This window comes from Podarcis tiliguerta (genome assembly GCF_965153285.1).
Source record: "Podarcis tiliguerta genome assembly, chromosome: 4".
NCBI classification, from domain to species: domain Eukaryota; kingdom Metazoa; phylum Chordata; class Lepidosauria; order Squamata; family Lacertidae; genus Podarcis; species Podarcis tiliguerta.
Genome location: NC_139537.1, coordinates 69,967,148 through 69,992,168, shown reverse-complemented (window position 1 = coordinate 69,992,168; position 25,021 = coordinate 69,967,148). Strand labels below are relative to the sequence as shown.

The 25,021-nt window shown below is 42.1% G+C and overlaps 1 protein-coding gene across 11 annotated transcripts in view; it reads right to left on the bottom strand.

Moving 5' to 3' along the window:
- Positions 1 to 24,714, bottom strand: part of HERC2 (HECT and RLD domain containing E3 ubiquitin protein ligase 2) — a 96,221-nt gene extending 71,507 nt beyond the window's left edge. For 6 of the 11 annotated variants that reach the window (XM_083437511.1, XM_083437512.1, XM_083437515.1 and 3 more), the window contains exons 1-16: positions 24,448 to 24,714; positions 23,000 to 23,111; positions 17,612 to 17,726; positions 15,309 to 15,446; positions 7,977 to 8,196; positions 7,511 to 7,611; positions 6,468 to 6,624; positions 5,540 to 5,650; positions 5,175 to 5,346; positions 4,798 to 4,971; positions 3,869 to 4,057; positions 2,788 to 2,939; positions 1,503 to 1,660; positions 1,280 to 1,393; positions 675 to 926; positions 25 to 218 (exon numbers count right to left, since the gene is read on the bottom strand). In XM_083437511.1, the coding sequence (XP_083293637.1) occupies positions 25 to 218; positions 675 to 926; positions 1,280 to 1,393; positions 1,503 to 1,660; positions 2,788 to 2,939; positions 3,869 to 4,057; positions 4,798 to 4,971; positions 5,175 to 5,346; positions 5,540 to 5,650; positions 6,468 to 6,624; positions 7,511 to 7,611; positions 7,977 to 8,196; positions 15,309 to 15,446; positions 17,612 to 17,726; positions 23,000 to 23,071 (2,319 nt within the window). In that variant the 5' untranslated portion in view covers positions 23,072 to 23,111; positions 24,448 to 24,714. Of the gene's footprint in view, positions 1 to 24; positions 219 to 674; positions 927 to 1,279; positions 1,394 to 1,502; positions 1,661 to 2,787; positions 2,940 to 3,868; positions 4,058 to 4,797; positions 4,972 to 5,174; positions 5,347 to 5,539; positions 5,651 to 6,467; positions 6,625 to 7,510; positions 7,612 to 7,976; positions 8,197 to 15,308; positions 15,447 to 17,611; positions 17,727 to 22,999; positions 23,112 to 23,337; positions 23,427 to 24,203; positions 24,426 to 24,447 lie in introns of those variants that run through there. The other 5 variants (XM_083437516.1, XM_083437521.1, XM_083437514.1 and 2 more) reach the window with 4 other exon arrangements.
- Between the last annotated feature and the right edge of the window lie 307 nt (positions 24,715 to 25,021).

Below are 25,021 nucleotides of genomic sequence, written 5' to 3'. Positions count from 1 at the left end.
AAAAACAGTAAAATTGAAGCCTACCTGGGCTGGCCCACAAGCGATGCCAACAATGTGCTTAGAATCTAGTCCAGGAAGAGCAGTAGGCTCAGGTTTAGTGATCCTCAGGGTATCAAAATGCTGGCACTGATCATTGCTTCCCCAGCTATATACTTCACTGTCTTCTGTGAGTGCTAAACAGTGGGTGGATCCAGCTGCTACATCTATTACTTTTTTTCCTGGGGGGTTGGGGGGGGGGACACAGACAGATAATGAGAAAGATCAGTGTTGCAGCCACATCTGAAAGCCTGGCTAGAAGAGGAGAGCTCTCTCTTTAGCAATGTCTACAAAACAAGAAATCAGCAAGGGATGGTGGTATTTGTTGCACCAATAACCAAAATTTCCAAGTGTCTCCCTTTTTAAAAAATTAAGTTAACGTAAGGGCAGCCCTTCTCAATCAGGTCAAAAGCCTACCTAGTCCAGGATTCTGTTCTCACAGAAGCCAATCAAATGCCAGGAAGCCCACAAGACAATGTGGTGTAGTGCTTCAAGCACAGGACTAGGATCTGGGAGCCCAAGGTTCAAATATTAAAAATATTTTCCCCACCAATTTGCACAGAATGGGTGCTAACCTCATCATTTTCTCAAATTACAATATTCTAGTTAACACGGCTGGTAGTTGCCTCTTCACCTACCTTGCAAACCTTCAAGCAGTTTGGGATATCGAACATGTTCCTCTGTGCCATGCCCAAGCCTCTGATTGTCACCCTTTCCCCAAGAGTAGACCTGCCCGTCTTTCGTAAGTGCAACGGAAAACTGGCTCCCACAGCGAACTTTGACAACGTCCAAATCTTGAAGTTTTTCTATCAGTTTTGGAGTTTTGCAACCATCGCTGCCGCCTCTTCCCAGCTTCCCATAATCTCCGTCGCCCCAAGACCACACCTGACCTGGAAAAGTAGATTGCATTAGACGTAGCAACAGCTTTGTATCTTTAGACCATGAGCCGTAACAAAATAAGCGTACCGGGGCGGGGGGGAATAAAAAACAGAAATAATCTACCCAGATAGACAGCTAGAAATTAATACTGCACACCTGGCTTCACAATATTCTGAGAATAGAGATAATTAATCTGGCACCCATTGTGCATATTTGGCTAACAATTTTATTAACAGTTGGGCACACAGTTCAAGCTAGCACACAAATCCAAATGGAAACAGGAAAGAGACACACGGCTTCCCAAATATCCCACGTGTAACTAAAAACTGGCAAGGCGAATGATGCTATTGGTTGTTCCACTAACCATTTTCAGTCACAGCCAGAGTCTGAGCATCGCCACTCCCACAAGAGACATCAATGACTTTCAGTCCTTTCAGCCCAGTAACCAACATTGGGATCGTCTGGTCTTCACTGGAGCCTTTGGAACAAAATAAAAATTAGATGCTTCTGTGCTAATTATATTCCAAGACAGGTTTAAACCTTGGGACTTCACAACTTAAACAATTTAAAGAAAGAAGAGCACATACCATGACCTAGCCTGCCATAGTTTCCTCGCCCCCATGTGTACAACTCTCCTTCAGCAGTGATGGCAGCACTATAGGTACTTCCACAGGCAATGTGTACAACATGCTTTCCAGCCTGCTTCCCAGACAAAGCAGAAATCATCTTCGGTTCTTCTAAAGGTCTGTGGGGAAGGGGGGGCGGGACCAGGAAAGAATTGAAAGTCATTATTGTAAGAAGGCAATATATACTATGTACGCAAGTGCCAGGTACAGAAAAATCAACCCACCCCAATTTACAGTGATGTCTGAACCAGGCCACTGAGATGCCCAGACAAATGGGCCAATGACCCTATTTTGGCTTTAGAAGCTAAGACATAAACAAGTCTCGTGCTTGCATAGGGAGTCCCTTTTCCTTCCTTAGCACGAGACGTTTAGCTCCAGAAGGTTTCAGTTAAACATAGTTTCCCATTATGTCTGAAGCAAGAAGCTATGGTACCTGGGTTCAGAACAAGCAAGGATTCTAACTTGTTCCAAACCCAGGAAGCATCATTTCATGGACTGGATGTAACAGAAAAACACAATTGACTGAAGACTCCTGAGATTAAACACAGTGTGCAGAGAAGGGAGCAAGTTTTAAAGTGAGGAGACCAAATTCAAATTCCTACTCAATCTTGGGCCAGTCACTCAGTCTCAACCTGAAATACCTCACGGAGTTGATATGAAAATAAATGGGTGGGGGACCCCATGTACACTGCTTTGAGCTTCATGGAGAAAAGGCAGAATAGAAATATAATTAACCAATATTAAGGAAGGAAGGAAGGAAGGAAGGAAGGAAGGAAGGAAGGAAGGAAGCCAAAGGTGGTATCAGAACAACTCAAGAATGTAGAACTATCAAACTGAAATATCAACTGAGCCATCAAAATCACTTAGTCATACACACACACACACACACACACACACACACATTCACTCACTCTCTGTCTGGCTAGCTGTCTTCCAGACTGTTACCTCTTCTCAACAAAGAAAATAGAAATTTGACAGCTACTGGATTATTGAGCCATTCAAAATGAAGGCTTCCTGGTGAGTCTACTGTAGATCAATATGCATCAGAACCACAAAAGAAAGAGACAGCTGCAATTTAGCATGCTCAATACAGAAAAGACACGGGGAAAGGGGTGATGGGGGGGGAACCCAAGTAAAACGAAGTTTTAAAAGGAACACCACCCAATTCACAGCAGAAGCAGAACAAATATCCTACTCTATTTTATTTCATTATGCATATAAGTCACCATTATTCTAGGATACTTACACAGTGTCTCCATGGCCGAGTCGCCCACCATCTCCACACCCCCAAGAGAAAACTTCACCACTTGCTGCCAGGGCAAGGTAGTGGTGGCCGTCTGAATGTGCGGCAATCTTGACAATGTTTCTAGAAGCAAGACTCTGCACCAGCTGAGGTCCCTATGAAGTTCAACAACAACCACACATGTTATGACTTACAGAAAAATGGAAGCAAACAGATGAGCATTAAGAAAATTTATACAAATAAGTTATAAGTCATATTTTTTTGGTGTTTTTGTTTTTTGTTTTTTGTGTTTTTTTTTGGAAAATGGGTTTCAATTGAATTAATAAGGCGAGAAGTTTCAATAGCTGAACGTTCTGAGAAACTATTATATTTAGAAACCTTAAGATCCAAACTACATGGGAAATCCATGAACCCAAGCCTCAAACTGGCTCAGGACTGCACCACTGGGGAATACTGTTTGTTCAGTTTAAAAAAAAACTGCTTTCCTTATTTCACGCCTGCTATTCACCACTAATGAGAAGACGGGTATGTATAATATTGCATCTTTGATCCTTCCCATAGCTAAGCGTAGAGTACTGGCAACAGCAGGAGGGTTTACATAACTGGAAAGTGAAGGGGAAGGTCACACCTCCTTCCCTCCCCTATTGGGAGTTCCCACAGCTGCTTTTTTACAAATGGGGAGACTGGAGATGCATGAAGGTAATAAATAAATAATAGTAATAATAATGGTATTAGTAATAATGTACACTTCTTCCACATCATGTCAAGCTTGGAAGGAAGGAAGAAAACACATCCACTGATCAAAATCAGGTCTGCAAAAGGCATTTCATATATTCAATTACAAAGGCAGAAATGATACAGTAAGCTGTGTCTAGGAAACAGTTCAGGGCAGTATTCATTACCACCAGAAATGAAACAATGGAGTTTCTTTAAAAACAGATACGAATTCTGCATTGCCAGGCAAAGTGAAAAAAGGAGAGTTTTGCTATCATGAGCTCCATCATACCTGCAACAAGAACATTATTTCAATAGCTACAAGTTATTTAAAAATAAATAAATTAGGAAGTAATCAGAAGTCACCTACCAGTGTATCACTATTGTATGCTTGTGTGTAAACACGTCCATTTCTAGATAAGATTAAGAAGCGCTTTTCTGCGCAAGCAACTTGCATCACTCCAAGATTGGCAAGTCCTTCACACTGAATTGGACCACTCACGTTGGCATAATATTTCCATCCTATTAAACCCCACGCAATAACTTCTTGCAAAGAGCCCTGGAAAGCAATTCATAATTTAAGAACTTTTATCAAACAACTGTCTAAACTTAGAATCTCTAGAAATTACAGTGCTTCAACTAATTTTTCAATTGGCTCCAGATTTATGGACTCAAAGCTACCTAAAGAAAACAGAGAATGTAAGTAAATATGGTTTTGTTTTTTAAAGGTGGTGAAAGCTTTGGAACAACAGAAAAATAGGTTTAAAGTACTTGCATTGTGTTATTTCAATTTAATTGCTTTAAATGTACTTCACAATAGTATTTTACTCTCTGGAAATTGGTATGCACATTTCAAAACTGATGTCAGTGGCTGACAAAGTTAAGTTACAAGGCGCCATATTTGATTGCTTTGTCTATCTATTAGGATTTGGAAGGGAAGCAGGCAGAGATTCAACCCATATTTCAGCACCTCTAAGCCTTTGCAATGCCATCCCTCATCCACTCTAGTCCCTCAACCTTCTCCAGAAAACTATGAGACCTTCCGGTGCAGAACAATTAGCAGCAGAACAAGAAATTCAAGGAGCTCTCTATGCTGTGTGACAAACGGATTTGGAAATTACAAAAGCAGGTTCTGGCAGCAGAAGCCAGGTGCTCAAAGCAAAAAATGTCCCTGGGCTAAACTGATCCCCCTGAATGAGCATAAGCACCTCTTGAGATCCCAACCAGATTTGTTAAGTTTTAATTTACCAGTTAACTTTATCCACAGAAAGCTGTTAGTAGACAGCATATGCAAGTTACCTTATGTGATGTTGGAGAACTGCACTGTGGAGGCATACAGGGAGTAGCCAGGCGGTCTAAGTGAGCCATAATCACAACTGCCGTTTGCCTTAAATCAATGGCCAGCTCATTGTCCTGTGGCAATATTAGATACCTTAAGAAGTTTTCGTTTGGACTCAACGGGTAGGACAGCATCTAAAGCAAAACAATGGAAAGTCAGCTGAATAGCTCAGTTGGCTAGAGTGTGGTGCTGATAACGCCAAGGCTGCAGGTTCGATCCCCGTAAAGGAAAGCTACATAAATACGTTCCCTTAACATCAATTAAATATTGTTCCACGTTGCACGCCTCTGGGCGTGCAGACTCACAGGCTAAATGAACTCATCATAAAGGTACATACCTGAAGCTCTTCTTCGGTATTGCTGATCTCTTTATTGCAAATGATGCTCTGAAACCTTTGCAGCAAAGGAAGGAGGGGGGCACTGGTTCCCTGCGCTGATCGCTCATTATCCGTTTCCCGTGTTCCACTGTCCCAGAGTTGGAGCAATAGCATGACAGCAGACAACATTTGGCTGAGAAGGGGGGAAATGACCAAAGTTGGAAATGTTGTAGAAGAAACCTCACATTGCTACCATTGTCACCTTGCTCCTATTTCACGAAGAACTCCCCACTGCTACCAAATTTTAACAATGATGAAATAAAGACTGTAGTGTTGATGTAACTTATGAACATATTTTGAACTAATGAAATCCTTGCATTACTCACCTTAGTGTGCCTCTCTGGACAGCCAATTCTAGTAGAATAGCAAGTGCTAAGTGCTGGTCTTGCAACGGAATGTTTCCAGATCCTTTTGTCCCTGGAGCTCCATGGATGTCCCTAATTTAAAAGGGGAAAAATTTAAAAGGCAAATATTCCAATATATGAAAGTAAAAAACCAGTTTGTATTCCGTGCTTTGACAGAAGACACCTTTCACAACATAATTAAGCGACTTCGCTGATTTTATTCTTCCCCAGTTTAGAGAAAGGGCCACAGCTCAGGCCCCGGAGCACATGCAGCAGGCCCCAGGTTCAATTCTGGCATTCATCAGGTACCAAAAGGAAATATCCTTCTTCAAAACCCCTGCCTGTCAGTGTAGGCAATACTGAATCAGATGGATTAAAGTTCTGATTTGATGTAAGGAAGGTTTTGTTTTTTTTCGTTCCTCCATTACTAATTTCTTTATAGGCAAACTTTAAATGCAGCAAGGCTATTACTCCACGCTGACCTGCATTTAGATATATATATGAATAAGCCAAGGGTACGTCATTTAAAAAAGAAAGAAGTATAAGCCAGAGTTCATATTCACCGTATTGCCGTTTCAAGACATTAAAAAAGTGATGCCCAAATGCTTAACTCTAGTTTCCTTTTAGATCATAGAGATCATAGAATTGTAGAGTTGGAAGGGGCCCCAAGGATCATCTAGTCCAACCCCCCGCAATGAATGCATCAGTCCCATACAGGGATTGAACCTACAACCTTGGAGTTATCAGCATCATGCTCAAACCAACTGAGCTTTCTAGGCCGACAGATGCACTAACCAACTGAGCTATCTAGATATTCAAGAAAAGAACACAGGAACTACTGTTCACTATGAAACCTTGAACGCGGCTTAAAAAAAAAAAAAGTTCAAGCACTCTTTAGAGAAAGACTTACCCAGTAACAACAGACCTTAGAAATTTGGTTGCTCGTTCCACAACTTCCAGCCATACAGATGATACGGTTCCTTCATCAAAGAGGGATGCTTCTGGCAATGCTCGTAGGGCATCAAGGGATTCTTGTAGCAGTTCACTGCAAAGATCTGCATCCTCACCTAACAACATTAGCCATGTTAGGGTGTTTCATAGTACAATGCAATTCAGGTTAATGGCAATCCCTCACAACGGATCTACACATACACAGTTGAAATCCAGACCATAAATTGAATTGCCACATCATTGATATAACCCTGCATCTATAAAATAGAAGTAATAGAAGCCTTCTTTCCAGGAAGCTGAGAGAATGAAGATCACCCACAAACCACTTTGCAAAAAAGGCTAAGGAGCCAAAGTAACCAATTCTGCATATGCAAGGCTCGTGCTTGTCAAAGCAGAACTGTAGCTCAACGGCAGAGCTTCTACTCTGCAGGCATAAGGTCCCAGGTTCAATTGCCAGCATATGTGGGCCAGGCTGGGAGAGAACCCCGTCTGAAACCTCGGAAAGCTGCAGCTAGACAACACTGAGCTAGATGGATCACTGGTCAATTTTAAGTCCACTTCCTCTGTTCCTATACTCATTCTGCAACTTGAGAGATGTCCCCAAACCCACTGGCAGAGGAAGAGGAGTGCAGGGGGAGCGCACCACCCCTGGCAGCGCGATCCCAGTAGGGTGCCATTGCGGCTGCCCCCTAGGCAGGGCGCCCCGCCCCCAGAAAGCGCGCCAGCCCTTCCCCTGCCTGCTCTCCACCCCCCGGTGCTGGAGCATGAAGCTCCGCCACTGCCCAAACCATGAGTGTGCACAACTTCTCAAGTAGTCATCGTTCGGTGTCTGCTAATGAGAATGAACTTAACTGGAGGTAAATCTGATTCAACACAATGGAAATTACTCTGAGTAGATGACAGACAGACAGATAGCCCTGAAAAATACCTAAATGCAACACAACAGTTAGATGGCAAAATGTTTACCAGCCTAATAAGATATACAGCATCTTCCAACAATACCTGATCTCCAAGCTCTCCGAAGGAATGCAAAGGCAAATGAAAGGGCAGCTCTGGATCCTACCCGGGCAAGACCTTCTACACCTTTGCCTACAGGTCTGGGACTGTAACCAACAGAAAGATGATTAGAGAAGAATGTACCTCTTGCTTAAACTAAGCGTCTATACAAATATTCCTCAAAATGTTAAGACCCAGAAATCAATCCTGACTACCCCAAAATATCCAAACAATGCACTAACATCTTTGGTATACGGCTAGGAAAGTGCCGCTCTACCACTCTGCAACCAATTTGGTTTCAACAGCTGCATAACGCATTCATATTCTTGTCCATACAAAAATAAAGATTATAAGCAGCTGATATTTCCCCACACTGAGGAACCAAAACTGTAGCGATATAGTAACCAGCAAGCGAAGGGGAAAAGGCAGGCAACACTACAAGGGGAAGAGATTTCTTTGAGAAAGACACTACCTTTTCTTGTCCACTGCAGGCAGGGGAATATTGCTGCTCTTCCACTTAACCTTGACATTCTCCTGAAGAACAGTCCTATTTAATGCAATAAAATAGCGCTCTAAGATAGCAAGCCTCTGTTTCAGCTTCAGAGCAGAGAGTGTGGTGGTGGCTGTTTTCTTGGCTAGAGCTTGCTGCTCCTTCACAAGTACATAAAGGCACTCTTTCAGCTCATTCGCATCTAGAAGAATCAGAAGAACTATATTACTCATCTGAAACATTCGGCATGATGCATACAACTGTTTGATGGCAAGGGAAAGAAATAATACACTCTCCATTTTAGGAACAGCAATATTTCACATTTGATGTACAATGCAGTACAATATACAGCCAAGATTCTGAAAGGGCACATACTTCATTGTTTTCATTTATATCCTACATTTATTCCAGCAAGGTGTAGCACAGGAAGTTATGGGGCATTTTTCATTCAGGCACTGGCCAGATGCAAACCTGCTTAGCTTCAGCATCTGCCTTCATTAAATAGTAGCATGCCTGAAATACTACTCACTCCTTATAAAAAAGGATTACACACATCTCAAGAGAAAGTTTCAATAGGACTCTGTGTATATTTGGGAATATGCGAGTAGATGTTGCATGACTTACTTGACATGCACTCCCCAATTAATCTTAATCGTAGGTACTGAACACCAGGATGAGTCAGGTATAGTAACTGCCTTTCATATTAGCTAATTTCCCCCCCGTCTAGACAAATCTTAATGTGTCTTTTAAGAGCTCGGATGGACACCAAACACACTAGAGGTCTGCTCCCCATTAGTGACAAGCAATCCACTCAAGATATAAGGATATCTGGCAGGCTCAAAGTACCAGAAAAACCACTACACAAGAACAAAAGCAATTTGTTTTGTTTGATTATCATTTTTATGCTTTCCCCAGTCTATTACGGTTTGTTGATCTGCAGCGTTCAGGTACTTCAAATCCAGTAAAGGTGGTTTGTGAAACACGTGCCATAGCAGTTCTTACTAATTTAACTAGAACATTAATCATTTTAGCAAGGCAAGGAATGAGACTGGGCCACTTACAAGCAAGCTGCAGTACATATGTGCCCCCTCTCCCGCCTCAGAGTAATTGAGCCAAGTAGCACTGGCTGGGAAGGCAGATATATGGGCCTGATTCTCTGCCACAGCCAGCAAGGACTTGCCATCTGCTCTCGAGGTGTCCCATAAGCATCTACTTGCCTTGTACCTTGCAGCACCCATGCTGCAACTTGGCCACCTGTGAGAAAATTTGCTTGTTCTTTTAAAGGGGTTGCTAAAGGAAAGCTGTTCACCACTTCCAAGAAGTCGTTTAGTGTGTTCACATTTATATTTTCTCTGCCATTGCCCGACTGCCCTCAATGGGATATTTGAGCTACTCTTCGAGAAGGAGGGACAAGAGGGCATACAGCCGGCCAGGACGCCAACACATGATGGGCGAGTGCAATTTTATCATTGCCGTTTCAAATCTTTGCGCTATAGCAAGCTGTAACAGCAAAGTTGGCCCTACTTCAAGCGGTATAATTCGAAACAAAAATAGGTCCAAATGGCATTTATATCAATTCCCAACGTAGATACTGAATGACTGATCAATTTCAATTCAGCAATGACACACACAGTAAATCCTTAAGACTAGACCTTTCCCATTTCACTTATGATTTCTGTTTGTGACCATCTCCTCCAGCATTCAAGCACTCTAAAATAAAACACAGCAGGTTTTTTTTTATCATTGGCAGACACTAAAAGACACTGCTAAGAGGCCTGCTTATGTGGGGACAATAAGCATTACTTGCATTTTATACGCTGATGTTAATTATCTTAAGTTCTGTTACTTAAAAGGCAACTCTAAAAAGCTGCAGAACACAGCATAAGATTGTAGACTACACAAACATATTCATAATTTAAGTTTAAACCTGAAGACATTACGGAAAAGAAACCAGAGGGGACTCGTCATTTATATATGAAGGCCAGCTCTCCCACCACCACCCTGGTTCTTAAGAAATAAATTAAAGAGAGACAGGAGCTTCTGTTTCATTTAGTTTGACCCCAGAAGCACTTGCTATCGGAAAAACATTAAGCATCGTTTTAGTTAATCCTGACCAACTGATCCATATTTTGGAAAAACTCCACACCTCAAAATATTAGTCTAGAACAGTTACATGATTCATCTGAAGCTAAAAATGGCTCAACGAACAATTAAAACTGCTTCTCTTGTAACTTTAAATATAGATCTTCAGATTACACAAATTATGTTTCCAGGGGGAATTTCCAGTCATGCTGATTGACTTCTCTCCCCAAATTTGTCAAGTGACTAAAGGATTTTTATCTCATTGTTCAACACCCAAGACTTAGGCAAAGCTGCTCATATTTCCTATCTTGTGAAATGAAGCAAACTATTCAATGTCAATTTATCCAGGGGAACCCCTTGCAACAGGATTTTTCTGCTCAAGTCACTTTCAATTTGTCCTTTCCACTGCTGTGTTTAGGTATAGGCTGTCTTTTTACAACCGTGGCCCCAAAAACGAAACCAGAATTGTATACTCAGAATTATTAGCAGTCACACTGACTGCAAGGTGCTGTAAACCAGATTCCTAGATTCCAAGACACATGACTGAGCTTAATGGAAAGTACAAGATAAGGTGTGAGGCATCCACACTGAAAGCAGATCAGGAAGAACATGAGATTTTCCTTGAATTTAGCATAGTAAACATTAAAACTGATGCAAGTCCTTTGTAAGGGACATTTCAAAACATCCAGTGAAATTTAACTGTATGACTGCATGAAAGAACAGAGCCAGTTTATTTGTTGCTGTAGCCATAGCATCAGCAGACTTTATTTTGTAAACAGAATCCCAAGGGAACAGAGTGCAGCACATGGCCTTCTGCATGTCAGTGTTTCGTAACAGTTGATTCCTGTCCGGTATCAGCAGCAGGCCCGGGTTGCTCCAAATCTACTGCGAGCAGCCCAGCTGTATCAGCACTGACTCGCCTTGCCCCGTCAAAAAAAATTAAAAAATCTTACCGTTTGCAGTATGTATTGAAAACATAGCTGCAAATGCCAGTCTCTACTCTCATGATTTTAGGAGCTATTTACAAGCGGTTGCATCCTACTAAGTCATATTCAGAGTAGAGCAATTGAAATCAATAGATTAATGCAATCCCATTGATTTCCAAATGTCTACTCAAAGTATGACATGTCAGGTAGACCCTACCTGAAGTATTGCCAACCATTTTCCCGGTCACTAAAGACCATCAAAGAGAAGCATGTTTCTTAGCTAAAGCAGGCATATCACTCCAGCATGGAGAACTATCACTGCATTAAAACCCAGGCAAAAGTCTTAGACTTGTGTGGTCAACCTTGGGTCCACAGAAGTTGCTCAGTTTTACAACTCCCATCATGCCCAGCCAACTTAGACTATAGTCAGGCATGATGGGAGTTGTGATCCAACACCTGGGTACTCAAGATTGGAGAACACTGCCTTAGACTATAACCTGTCTGAGAATTCAAATGCAGGTCAATTCAATGTAGTGGGCATCACCTGGCATACTACAGACACCAAGTGCTACCTACTATTGTTACTCAAGAGTTCGATTCAGCTGGCAATCTGCACATGCCTTTCACTTCAGTCAACTGGGGACAATGCAGTGAGTACAGACACTTTGCAACCAAGCTAGCAACCTTTGGTTGCCCTCACTGAAAAGAATTTACTTGTACTCATGGGATTGAAAGGCGCCTCCACCCAAATCCTATCCGGAGGGTCGGGGCAACCTACAGAACAGTATACAAGGGGAGTAAAGTGGAGATCACTAAAAACCGGGCATGAAGATATGCTTCCACTGACAGAACAATCTCCTTATGATGCTATGATGAATTCCATCCAATATTTTCAAAGCAGAGCTGCATAAACATCATAAGTAAAGCAGCCTCCACATTTGTTTTAGGAAGTGAAGAAAATGGACTGGTCTGCACCACTGAAACCTAATAATTGCTGACTCAAAGTTCCTGTGTGGTACACATAGGATGCCAAGCTCAAAAGTGAACCCTTCAAAAGTGAACAGCAAAAGAAAAGCAATTCAATTTCTTTTCAGTTAGTTGCAAAAAAACACACAACCCCAACCTAGCAAACAACCAAAGATGTGAGACGAAAAATTACTAAATGTGTCGTTTTTTATATGTCAGAAGAGGTTCTACACAACCACTGGCAGAAAAGCTGATGTACAAACTGAAGTAGATTAAGGGTCAAACCAAACTGGATAAATTTATGCCCGTCTGGTACAATTTCATCACCTATGTTAGCAAGAGACAACAACAGAGAGCCACCCACACAGTATGACTCCATCTGGAACTCTTAATTCATGCTTACGAATACAAGAGATAGACTACAACCTCCAATTATTTGAATACTGTTTTATATTTATTTTTGTCAGGTTATTGAGATTATGTAAAAAAAAAGTTTTTTTAAGGTTCTACATAATTGATTTCTTGTTTACCACAGGATGCAACTAGACATAACGTGGGGTACCAGGGAGCAGCACCTTCTGCAGTTGTTGTTTTTTTAAAAGTTGATCTCAGCCTCTACCAAACCTCTACATTACGTTGTTGTAGCCCTGGTTCTTTTGGCTTGAAGAAGCATCAACCAGTTGCTCTAGCAATATGGAGGAGCATCTCACTTGTTACTGCCAAGATACAAAATCTGGCCCTCTTCCCAGCGAAGTGAGACTGGCCCTACAACCTAGCTGAAGCCCAGAGTACAACATGCCCATTTCCTAGCAACAGAGCACAAAAAATTAAACAAATAGTCACTGTATTGGTAGTAGCAAGTGAGTTTGGACTTTTAAATGGCAATGATGAGAATCAGATAATTTCGCTTTAACATAATGTATTTGTATTGACTACTTTAATTGATGTGCTTTGTCATACTAGAATCATTTAGTCATACCTACCTCTGACATCAGATTAGTAATTTCTTTTTTTTAAAAAACCATGTATCCTATTCTTGGGGAAGATAAAATAATAAAATAATTTAATTGAGAAAATAATGCAGTTAAATTCATAAATTTGTTTTTAAAAGGTAAAGGTACCCCTGACCTTTAGGTCCAGTTGTAGACAACTCTCAGTCGTAGACAACTCTTGCTCTACAGGCCCAGGGAGCCGGCTTTTGTCCACAGAGAGCTTCTGGGTCATGTGGCCAGCATGACTAAGCTGCTTCTGGTGAACCAGAGCAGCGCACAGAAACGCCGTTTACCTTCCCACTGGAGCAGTACCTATTTATCTACTTGCACTTTGACGTGCTTTCGAACTGCTAGGTGGGCAGGAGCAGGGACCAAGCAACAGGAGCTCACCCCATCACGGGGATTCAAACCGCCAACCTTCCGAACAGCAAGCCCTAGGCTCTGTGATTTAGACCACAGCGCCACCCGCATCCCAGATTTGTTCTTAGTGACCATGTATTTATATATAAGCTGTTTTTAACTGGGATCCCAATTCTAAAAACATTTACATGACCCCACTGGTTGTAGTAGAAATTGTAGCCCCAATCTATTGAATATAGGCTACAACCTAGGAACCTTCCAGAAAAATTGCTTCAAGGTAGCCTTAAAATGGGACGCGGGTGGCGCTGTGGGTAAAAGCCTCAGCACCTAGGGTTTGCCGATCGAAAGGTCGGCGGTTCAAATCCCCGCGGCGGGGTGCGCTCCCGTTGTTCGGTCCCAGCGCCTGCCAACCTAGCAGTTCGAAAGCACTCCCGGGGGCAAGTAGATAAATAGGGACCGCTTACTAGCGGGAAGGTAAACGGTGTTTCCGTGTGCGGCTCTGGCTCGCCAGAGCAGCTTCGTCACGCTGGCCACGTGACCCGGAAGTGTCTGCGGACAGCGCTGGCCCCCGGCCTCTTGAGTGAGATGGGCCCACAACCCTAGAGTCTGTCAAGACTGGCCCGTACGGGCAGCGGTAACTTTACCTTTACCTTTAGCCTTAAAATATTTCAATTACAGCTGTATGCTAATTGCTTACAATGCCTTCATAGAACCACTTTGTTAAAATGGGGTGCTTACAGTGATTTCCTGACACTATTTGTTTTGTTTAGCAACAGGAAGACACCAAAGTATTATGTAGCCAAAAGAAAGCCCACTTCTATCCTGTCAAATCGAAGCCTTCATGAGCTGCTGTGTTGCAACACTAGCAACAAAACCTGCATTTTATTAATTAACAAAACCAATTCTGACTATGAAGCCATGTACTGAGAATTTTATCTCCACTATACTGCCATTAAATCCTGCAGATATGTAAAACACTGAGCCCAAACCCATTTTTGTCATTTCATCAGGTAGCAAGGGCTTTCCCCAAAACTGTCATTGTTCAACTACTATTAAGGGCTACTTGGACACCACAAAACTGAGCACGGAATAATATCTGCTGCTAGTACTACTCCTTCAAAGTCAATGATCACCTTTCCTTGCTAACTTGTACACAAAGTTTTACAGGAAGTATGTTATCAAGTAGTCTCTTTCATAAAAGATGCACGTAAAGTTGATGCCCTTAGGACTCAGTAAAATTAAAGTGCTTTTTAACAGAGAAGTAAACTAGTTTAACATGTAGCAAAATAAATAATTTAGACACAGGGTCTTCACAGGTTGTCTTAGGTGGCAGTTTTAAGCATGACTGGAGACTTTACTGTTGCAATAGGTCTTGGTTCAGGCCATATCTCACGAGTTCAAGATGATGCTCACATCAGGGTCTTAAGGCATACCAGCTCCTTGATTACCTGTTCACCCATCAGACAGAATCCTAAAACATCTCACCATGGCAACAAGACCACATACTTCAGTGATTCCAGAAATCTCGGCCAAGTCATAACTGACACACCCCAGAGCAGAGCAACCAAATTTCTGTCTGCTTAAATAAAGAAGCAGCTTTAATTTTATTCAAACAACTGCGAGGGCCAAAGACTGTCTGCATCCCTTCTGCTACCTCTCATCACTCCCGACTGCCATCATCAATTGACAGCCAGTTGTCAATTTTCTGTTCTGTATTGATTTATTAATCTCTTTGCAAAACACCAACAGTATTAGCTGCCTTCTGCATATTAACTGAAAGGAAACAAATTGCTACACAAGCATTTAAATGAAGATGTATAGAAGTTTGTAAATTAAAGGATTTTTTAAAATGGTCCGGTAAAAACTTATCAGCAAAATCCAAAGACTTTACTAAGAAGCAATATATTCGTGAAATATATATTGGGCACCATATCACACAGTAATACAACAATAAATGCCATGTTGAAAGAAAACCAAAAAGACCTTACCTGGCTGCTTGCCCCAAACCCAACTTTCAACAATTGATTTGGCTCTATATGTAGGCAATGGTGCATCTTCTTCGTCTTTCCTCTCTTTGTCATTCTGATCTTCTTTCTTTGATCCAGTCTGACCTTCAATGCTTTCATCTATAGAACAAAAAAAGAACATAAATGCAACTGAGTAAATCATTTCTGTAAAGCCATTCCTTTTGCATCAGAATTCTGAGCACCAGTATTGGAAAAGGTCATCTTATGCTCTCAGATTCACTCTAATATTATAGTTATATGAAGAAGAAAGGAAAACACTGCCACAGATGTTTTACTGTTTTACTTGTTTTACTGGGTCACATTGTGACCTCTTCTACTTAGAAACCCGAGGCTTCATTGGCCTAGTTTGCACATCACATTAAACCATAGTTTAAAACAAACTATGGTTTAATGAGAAAGACTTGCTTCTCTCCTGTTCTTGCTGCTACCATGTCACAGACAAAACAAGCCAGAGCCTGGCTTGTCATGTTGCTCCAACCCAGGCTCATGGTTTGCTGCACCAAAAAACTGCAAAAATAATAACATCATTATTATTATTATTATTATTATTATTATTATTATTATATTTATACCCCAACCATCTGGCTGGATTTCCACAGTCACTCTGGGCAACTTACAGCATATACAGTGGTACCTCCGGTTAAGTACTTAATTCGTTCCGGAGGTCTGTTCTTAACCTGAAATTGTTATTAACCTGAAGCACCACTTAGCTAATGGGGCCTCCTGCTGCCACCGCACCGCCAGAGCCCAATTTCTGTTCTTATCCTGAAACAAAGTTCTTAACCTGAAGCACTATTTCTGGGTTAGCGGAGTGTGTAACCTGAAGCGTATGTAACCTGAAGCGTATGTAACCTGAGGTACCACTGTATATATAAAATTATACCACATCAGACATTAAAAATTTCTTGATACAGTAAGCAAAGAACAAACCTTGGTTACTGATTGTGGGTTTGGGGGGATAAGAAACCACAAGACCCAGTTGGTTTTGAAACCGAGGGTGCCATCAAAAGTAGTTTGCAATATGGCATTGGGGGGGGGGATCTGCTCCTTCACCCACACACAAAGGCAGAAGATTACACTGGACTACTTGCAAATCATTTTGATCTTGAGTAATATAAATAACTGCAGATAGGCATAAAATCAGAATGCAATGAGAATTACATTACCATATCATGTATGGCTGCAAACATCTTTGACACAAGGAAAGAAAATTCTTTTACTTCAGTTCCCAGAAAAAAATAACCACAATCAGAAATACTGAAGACGTTTGTAGGAATTATAATGTTTAGAAATGATAAATCATGATAAGAAGTAGGAATGCACTTCTTACTGGCAAAGGAGGTGTTTTTTTTAATTTAACCTCTACCTAAAGGGCAAAATAGCAGTTCTACTCTATTGCCAAAATGTTAATAGCATCATTCCCAGAAAGGATTTATTTCTGATCAAAAACTTGGTATGCCCCCTCTCCCTACATGAGCTAATATGCTCTTAAATCATAGTTATACCATTTGTCATTAGAGTCACAATAGTGCAAGCATTTAAGGGATTAGTAACTGAAGGACAAGTCTTCAGGACATACAACTTAGCCTGCCAAGTTCAGAATCTGAAAAATTCAGTAGGCTTGCTTGCCAATGATGTTGGTATGGATCTGAGAAATGAAGCAGTACTATGGGCATGCTTCAGTAAAGTTTATCTCACATAAGTCTAACTTAAATGAGCATGTTTTCTATTTTATGCAGCAGCATCTTACCCACTTTGATCTGCAAATCCCATTAGTTGATAAAGCTCTGACACCGACTGTGTAACTTGATGCACATTTACTCAGAAGTCCCATTCATTTCAGTGGGGCTTACTCCCACATAAGTGAGCACAGGATTGCAGTCTTAATCTTATACTGTTGTCAGAGAGGGGATTTCAAGTCTGTCTCAGCACCCGATAGATAGATAGATAGATGATAGATAGATAGATATAGATGATAGATAGATAGATAGATAGATGATAGGTAGATGATAGGTAGATGATTGACACTGTTGTCATTCATTAGAAATGTCACGATCTTCAAACTAAAAAGTTGTGGTTGGCATGCATACCAAAAGTAAGAGACGGATTACAAAGCCACCATACAAAGAGTGCAATTTAGGGAGCAGGAAGGCATAGCCCCCAAACCCTTTGTTTTCATTACAAATAAACCCTCAATAAAAATTTAGGCACATTTGTCTTTACTGAACTATACAGATACACAACACAATGAAAATGAAACTCACCTTTCCGTGGAGAAGCTTCACCATTTTGGGGGGGTTCTGTTCCAGTGTATACGATTTCCCCATCTTTGACCATTTCATTCCAAAGGCCACAGAGTCCATCTCGGGTGAAAGCAAGCTTTTAGAGGAAAAGGGGCGGGGGGTACGGTATCATAAACATGATTTTTTTTTTACCCTTTCCACCAAATAGTGTTCAAGGTGACTAACAATGATACAAACAATACCATAAAAGCTCAAGAGAATAAAAAAGGCACATCAAATCATCAATAAAAGCAACTGTTTTAAACTTTGTCTGCCTGCAATTCAAAGGGCTGGAAAGACATTTATCTATAGAAATTTAAAGATTCAAGTCTAGTCGGTGTAGTTCCACCTCCCTTTTTGAAATAGCACCAAGAATTCAAGCATGCTAACGATTTGGATTAGTACATCCAGCCTAGATCATCTACTGGCAAGGCTGCAACACAAATGCCTATGAGGGCCACCACATGTGGCAATTTCGTTACACAGATGTTATCTGTGTACAAGCAATTTCCTGCATTATGCAAATAGATGGTACAAAACTCCAATGAATGACTTCCAGCGACTGATTTCCAGAGCAGGTACAGTAGCAAAACGGACCCATGCACACTCATCACATCACATGGTATGGAGAGTATAAACATGAGATACACAGAATGCTCTACACTAGCAGTTCCCAACTGGGGGTCTATGTAACCCACCCAGGGGATTTAAAATGGGATATCCCATTTTGGGGGTCCGTGCTCTCACTCAAGAGCACGGTGCCCCAAAACATGAGAAATTGCAGCTAGACGCATGTCTCATGTGAGACCACGGCACCCAAAAGCGCACATCCCAGTTATTAGAGGGCATGGTGGAACCATTCACATAACAAAAACTACCAAAGAGATGCCAACATTTTCAGAAGTAGGGGAACCATGACTCGGCTTTGAAAAACAGGGCTCTGCAGTACTTAGCTAATTGGGAACAACTGCCCTACACACAAGAAAATTACACGTCAGAAATATGTATAGGATATAGCCATTTTCACTATAACAAATAAATCCACAAAAATTATCAGCCCACTTTCTCACTTGTTTGCAACACACTGCTAGCTTGAAAGAGAAACAGATCTCTTCCTATTTACAAAAGCTGCTTTACCTGGTCACCTTGCTCATGGAGGGAATCTAGAAGTCAAGCTGATATTTACATGCCTCTCAATACTCAAAGAACATTAAAGCTTTCTACAATGAGAATAAGTTCATTAGGCATCACTGTTCTAACACTTTTAGAGCCTACGATACAAGACGGATACAAAGTTTAGAATCTTGAATTGTAACATTTCGAAAACAAGGCCATAGTAAAATAAGTTAAATTTAGAACTGAGCTGTCAATCTGCACCACAGGAGTCATCAGTGTTCCACTAACCTCAGCGATATGAAGAATTTAAAAATAAGTGTGTTATGGCAGATGTAGCAGCAGCTAAGCTTACTTTTACAAGCAGCAAATGAGGTGATAAACCCGTGTCTCAACTGTACCACCAGTGTGCAGATGAAGGCTCGCATAACTGAAAGATTGAAAGTCTTCCCGCCCCCTCAAAAAATGTACAAAGTGAATGGGGACAATATCCATAATAGGGAGAACCAAAATTCATACAAGCCATTCTCACACACAGTCATGCCCCCCCCCCCCGCTCACTCATTCTTTCTCACAAACACACACACACACAAGCAATACACAAATGAATTGACTCATTTTCTCTTCCTTGAGAAATGTGAGCCCTTCACTTTCTCTCTGAGCTGAGAAAGGGAATTGTTTCAGAGCCAGATTGCAAACCTCTTAGGTTGCAACAAAGGTCAATTGAAAAAATGGTCCCCCTCTGACTAAATCAAGCCATCAATTGCATGCAGAGGCCTCATGCTTCATTGACTTGCAAGCACCTTTACATGATCAATTTTTTAAAAAAATTAAAAAAAAACCACAAACAGACACAAGAAGTAAACCTACATTAGAGCAGGGATTCCTGTCTTTGAAGGTAACATCTGGGTTTTATTTCAACCCCCTTGGGTAACAAACAAACACACATTTGCCACAGATACATTGCAACAGTTTGTTGTGAGGCCCTGCATGTTCACCCCTATTACTTAACCACATTACAATAGCTTCAGCTTTATTTTTCGAGGGTTTTATACTTCCTAGTGCATCTGAGAAATAAGAAATGTTGTTTCTTCTGCAGGAAACAGGGCAAGTGATCAAACAGAAAAGCACAATATTTTACATTAGTGTTTACAGTCCATTCAAATGTAACATATTTGCCTATGTCTCTTCCCATATTAGCCTTCCAAATCAACTTGAAATCAATTTTCTACATCATTTGTGAGCTTCTATGCACTGACTTGGTTGTCCAAAATTCATCCCTGCCAGATAATTACTGTAGCTGGGCAATAAAGCTCTCTCCTGCTTAATGTAATAGATATATTGGCATCTCTATTCTTATTCAGGGACACATGGCGAAGCCTACCTTAAGTTATGATGCAACTATCAGTCCTTTATCATCTTCAGCAGGTTGGTAATTAACCAACTTGCCTGGTCATCCACGATGGATGAAAATTGTCTGACTATGTTGAAGCAAGTTACATATGCACCTCATTTTCCCTTCTAACCTGAAAATGCTACGGAATCTTTAAGGCTAAGCAGCAAAATAAAAGTCTAACCCATTCATGGCTGTGAATGGGGCAGTGCATGCAATTCTGAGGCCACAAAGCCGATGAGGAAGTCCTATAGGATTGCGGCCTATAGTCTCAGACTGCGCGGTAATGCATTAATTCCCTCAATGATTTTTGAATCTCCATTTGTCTACTTAAGACCAATCTGGGTTTTATTTAAGAGACCCAAATGCTTCCAGTTTAAAACCTACCCAGAAAGTAGCCCTCACCATATGGTAAGCTTGACTACTGTATATATCAGCAGTAGGCTTTCTTACTTGAGGAACATAGTACACTTTCTTATTACAGGTCAAACTTGTCATTGTTGGCATCCATCTGTCTGGATAAATGGAGTGCGCCTCCAGGGGTGGAGTCCAAGTGCTGCATTAGCTGCACCAAGGTGACCTCCTCAGGGCACGACCCTGGCCATAGTGTATGAAGGTCCTGAGCTGCCCAGACAACAAGACCTCCCCCTCTCAGCCTCCAAAGGAAAGCAGAGCAAGTGACCTTCTCTCAAAGATAACCCAGAGGAGGTTTAGGATCAGAGTTTTCATTCTCCTAGATGGGCTACCTTCCCAAGTTTACAAGCCTCATTTGCCCATCACTTCCCTCTACAGCATGTGCAGAAACCACCTTCTGATTGTTGGAACCACCACTGATCTCATCCACTCAATATGCCAGAGGCTGTCTTCACATACAGTCCCTAACTCACCGAGGGTTTGGGACCCATTGGCTACCCTGGTTTAGCCAGTCTGTTGAAGCTATTGCCAGGGTGTGGCTGCTGTCACATGCTGACAGCTTCTAGGAGCTACAGGGGAGAGCAGAGTGCAGGGAGGGGACCAAAGGTGGACAAACTACCCCAGAAGCAGAACAACATGTCCCCCACTAGAGGTATTACTCCTCGTCTAACACCCCACAGTTCCAACTCAGTATTATCTACTTCACTGGAATTGTTTATCCAGGATCTCTTTCGCCATCTGCTTTTCCATCCTTCTTTCTACCTGGAGATACCAGAGACTGAACTTGGGATCTTCTGTACACAAAAGATATAGTTTGTCATTTACCTATAGTCTCTCATCTGACCTTTAATCTTCTTATCATCAAACCTGAAATCTAATAACAAATCTCAAGCACAAACCCGAAATCTAATAACAAATCTGAAAGAACTTCGCACATCTCATTAATTTCATGCTCACACTAATATTTTCCTTCATAAACAAAAGAGATAAGGAGGACCCATTGTAAAACATTCTATCACTGAAAATGGATTTGCTTCATCCCACAAGCCCAGAAAAGTGAAACCTATCTCATTTTAGCTACCATAAAGTCATCAGGATGCTATCAAACACAAAAATACAGAGGATATCAATGGACTCTCTTTCATTCTCAAGCGGGTCACACTAAACTTGATTTAAGATTCAAAACCTACAGTTTGCATTCAGGACAGACATCAAATTCAGACACCATTCAGGTTACAGAACACCTTGCATCCTTTATTAGAAGGAAAATTTCCTCCTATCCTGTCCAAGATACATGGAAGCACTGAGTAGAAAGGACTATGGCAATTTATCCATCATGACTAAACGACTAAACAACAACAAAAGTGATGTCCATTGCTGTAGAAACTGACCCAGCCTCTACTCAGAAAGCTAAAAATGCATAGAATAGAGGAGCACAATGCAACTTTTAAGTTCTGTTCAATTTAATTTAAAAAGCACTCGCCCAATCCCCAATCTCACTCTTCTAATTTTATGCAATGGGGGTGAGGAAAGGACTAAAAGGAGGGTTGAATTCAATAATGCATGAACAGAGTTCCATTTGTGCAACAGAACTTCCCCTTCCTCTCATCTCCCGTGTCCCCAAAATCTGCCTCAGAATCTTCCCAAACCCCCTGGAGCAGATTTTGGGCGTGCACAGAAGGCAGCAAAGTAGGGGAAAGCCCACTGTACAAGTGGAAGTCTGCTGTGTGAGTGCAAAAGCAGCATTGGATACAACCCAATCACTGTTACATGGAATATAATGAAACAATACAAATAAAAAATAAAAACAGATATTCAGCAAGACTTTTCTTATTGTGTAAATCCATTGCATTCCAGCCATCTCAATTTTCGTCAAATTTTTAAGAAGACCAAATATCAACTAACACAGAAAGAGGGGGTCTCTAGTGGGGCAATATTCCAGGTATCTTAACCCACCCAAATTCACAGCCCATCCAAGACTACTCAGTTCTAATGAGGATCACTCAAAAGACTCACATTTAAAGTTGAAGTCTCTTACCATTAACTATAGCAATTCATCGGATTTCCATAGTCTAGAGTAGCATAGAGTTTCTATATATAAATCAAGTGAGCAATACACCAAAACTATTTATAGTAATCTTATGATGCATACCTTAAGATACCGTCTACTTTGGAAAGAACTAGCCATTTGAAACATTCAGCAGAAAACATAAAATGTAATTCAATCCAGCTGTAAACAAAATTCTACATATCCAATATAACAAAAAGATATTTCACCTCTATTGTGCAATTGTCAGGTCAGTATGAAATTAACAAGCGAATTATACACAATCTCCTGGCTTTTTTTTTAATTATTATTAGCAGAATAGATTGCATTGTATTTGAACAGAGAGTATCAAGTTACACAGACACACATCATATTATTATATACACTAAAGAGGAGTTCCTACCTGTAAGTCTGTTTTCAGCCATTTGGAATCAAACCGGGTCTGAGCAGCCAAACAAAATGATTCAGAAGACATCTTCCCTTTTCAAATCAGTCTTTTCAGCTGGCTGGACAACCTGTCACAAAATGTTTGTGTGTGTGTGTGTTACTAAAAGCAATGAAAGTACAGTATCTACATATAACTGTATCTGCACACACACAACCATATGGTTTCCATCTTCCTTTAACAACCATTATTCACAGAAAGAGACTCACTACAACAGGCTGGAGCTATGAAATACAAAGCATTTATAGGCAGGGAATCAAGAGCATTAGTACTCTGTTTACAAGATTGGTGTTTACCCCATACAAGCCTCCTCCCAGACCAGAAGTCGAAAACATCCTCCGCTATTGCACCATGCTACACTATGATAGACCTGTGCTGCTGCTATCTTTCAGACTTGTGACTGGTGCATGAAATAAATAATTGAGATACGATTATACAAGCCAACCAACCCAAACCATTCATCCCTCCACACCCTGAAAAAAAAGCACGTTGAACGAGTAGTAAAGGGAGATAGCCAGTTTAACATGGAAAGATGAAGAAAAAACTCTCCATGTCTCCCCCCTACACCCAATTATTTCCCCAACTACACCAACGAACTTCCATGACAAGCAGGAGCTACTGTCATTTGCCTCTCTGCTAGCCAGAAACAAACCAAAAATGTGTGGTTTGGGGGGGGGGATGATCTAAAACCCTGGCCATCAACCAGCAATTTAACAGTTTTCTGCTTGCCTGCTCTGAGGCTATCTCTGAAAACAAAAGAATAAAACCAACACCGGAGGAGAAGGGGATGGTTTGTGGATCAATATGCACCGCATACACACACACATATATATATATCCCCATACGCATACACTCACACACACCCGTCTGCACCCTTAAACCTGCTCCCCTTCCAAAAACAGACGCAAAATCCCTCCTTGCATCCATTCCCCGCAAGCCCACCCACCATAAAAAAGGAGCCCACCATGCGACCCTGCCCAAGCTCCCTTCGAAAAGGGGAGCCACCACGTTCAAGCGTCCGTCCCCCCACGCGTTGCTTATGCGAGATATTCATGTTGCGCGTGTCAGGAGAGACACAAGGAGTCCGTGGAGGAACGGGGATCTCTGCTCGCATGCATGCGCAGGTTATCTCTAAATACACCGAAGCCACACATGCACGTACCCAAATCATGCACAGACCCCGCAGCCACCGCCTCCTCCTCCTCCATCCCAAGGACGCCCCCAGCCTCCGAACAGGGAGGTGAACTGGCCGCCCTCCCAACCTCTATCGATGCACACAGAGGCCCAGCTCGCCCCTCCCTCTCTTGCTGCTGCTTTTCGGGCTCCAGGGAGACGACGGGGGATGTCTACGGGGGCCTCCGGGCGGCTCTGCCTCCTCCCCCGGGACCCGAAGCCCCCCCACTCACCTGCCCAGCAGCCTCGCCTGCTCCGCGCGGGAGTTGGCGGCGGCGGCTCCAGCTGTCCTGTCAGGCCCCCGCGCAGCTCCAACTAATCCCCCCCCTTCCTCCTCCTTGTCCGCTCTCCCCCTCCCCACATCCCTGGCCAAACCGGATGGAGCTTGAGGGGCGGGCTAAAAGGGAAACACCGCTTAGCCCCCCTTCCGCCCAATCAGGTCGCAGCTGCCGGGCAAGCTCCAGCCAATTCGCTCCCAGGGATACTTCGCCTTTCCTCTCGGGAGCAGAGCGGGTGGGGGGGAAGCCATAGAGAGGAAATGGCGAGAAGGGCTCCGGTTACCATAGAAGTTGCTTGCTTTTGCGGCGGCAGCAGGGGGCGAAGGCGGGGAGGGGAGCGGCTGCGGGAGCGCCCGTTCGGTGGTGGTTTTCCGATGGCGGGTCTTTCTTTTCAGGTGTATTGCGGTGGCTTTCTCTAGTGCTGCCTCCAGTTCTGCGGGTTTTACGTCGGAATAGCGCTGTCGTGTTTATATATTATATATATCGGGCTTGCCTTTCCCATAGGACGGATTGTGGGACAATGGAGGCG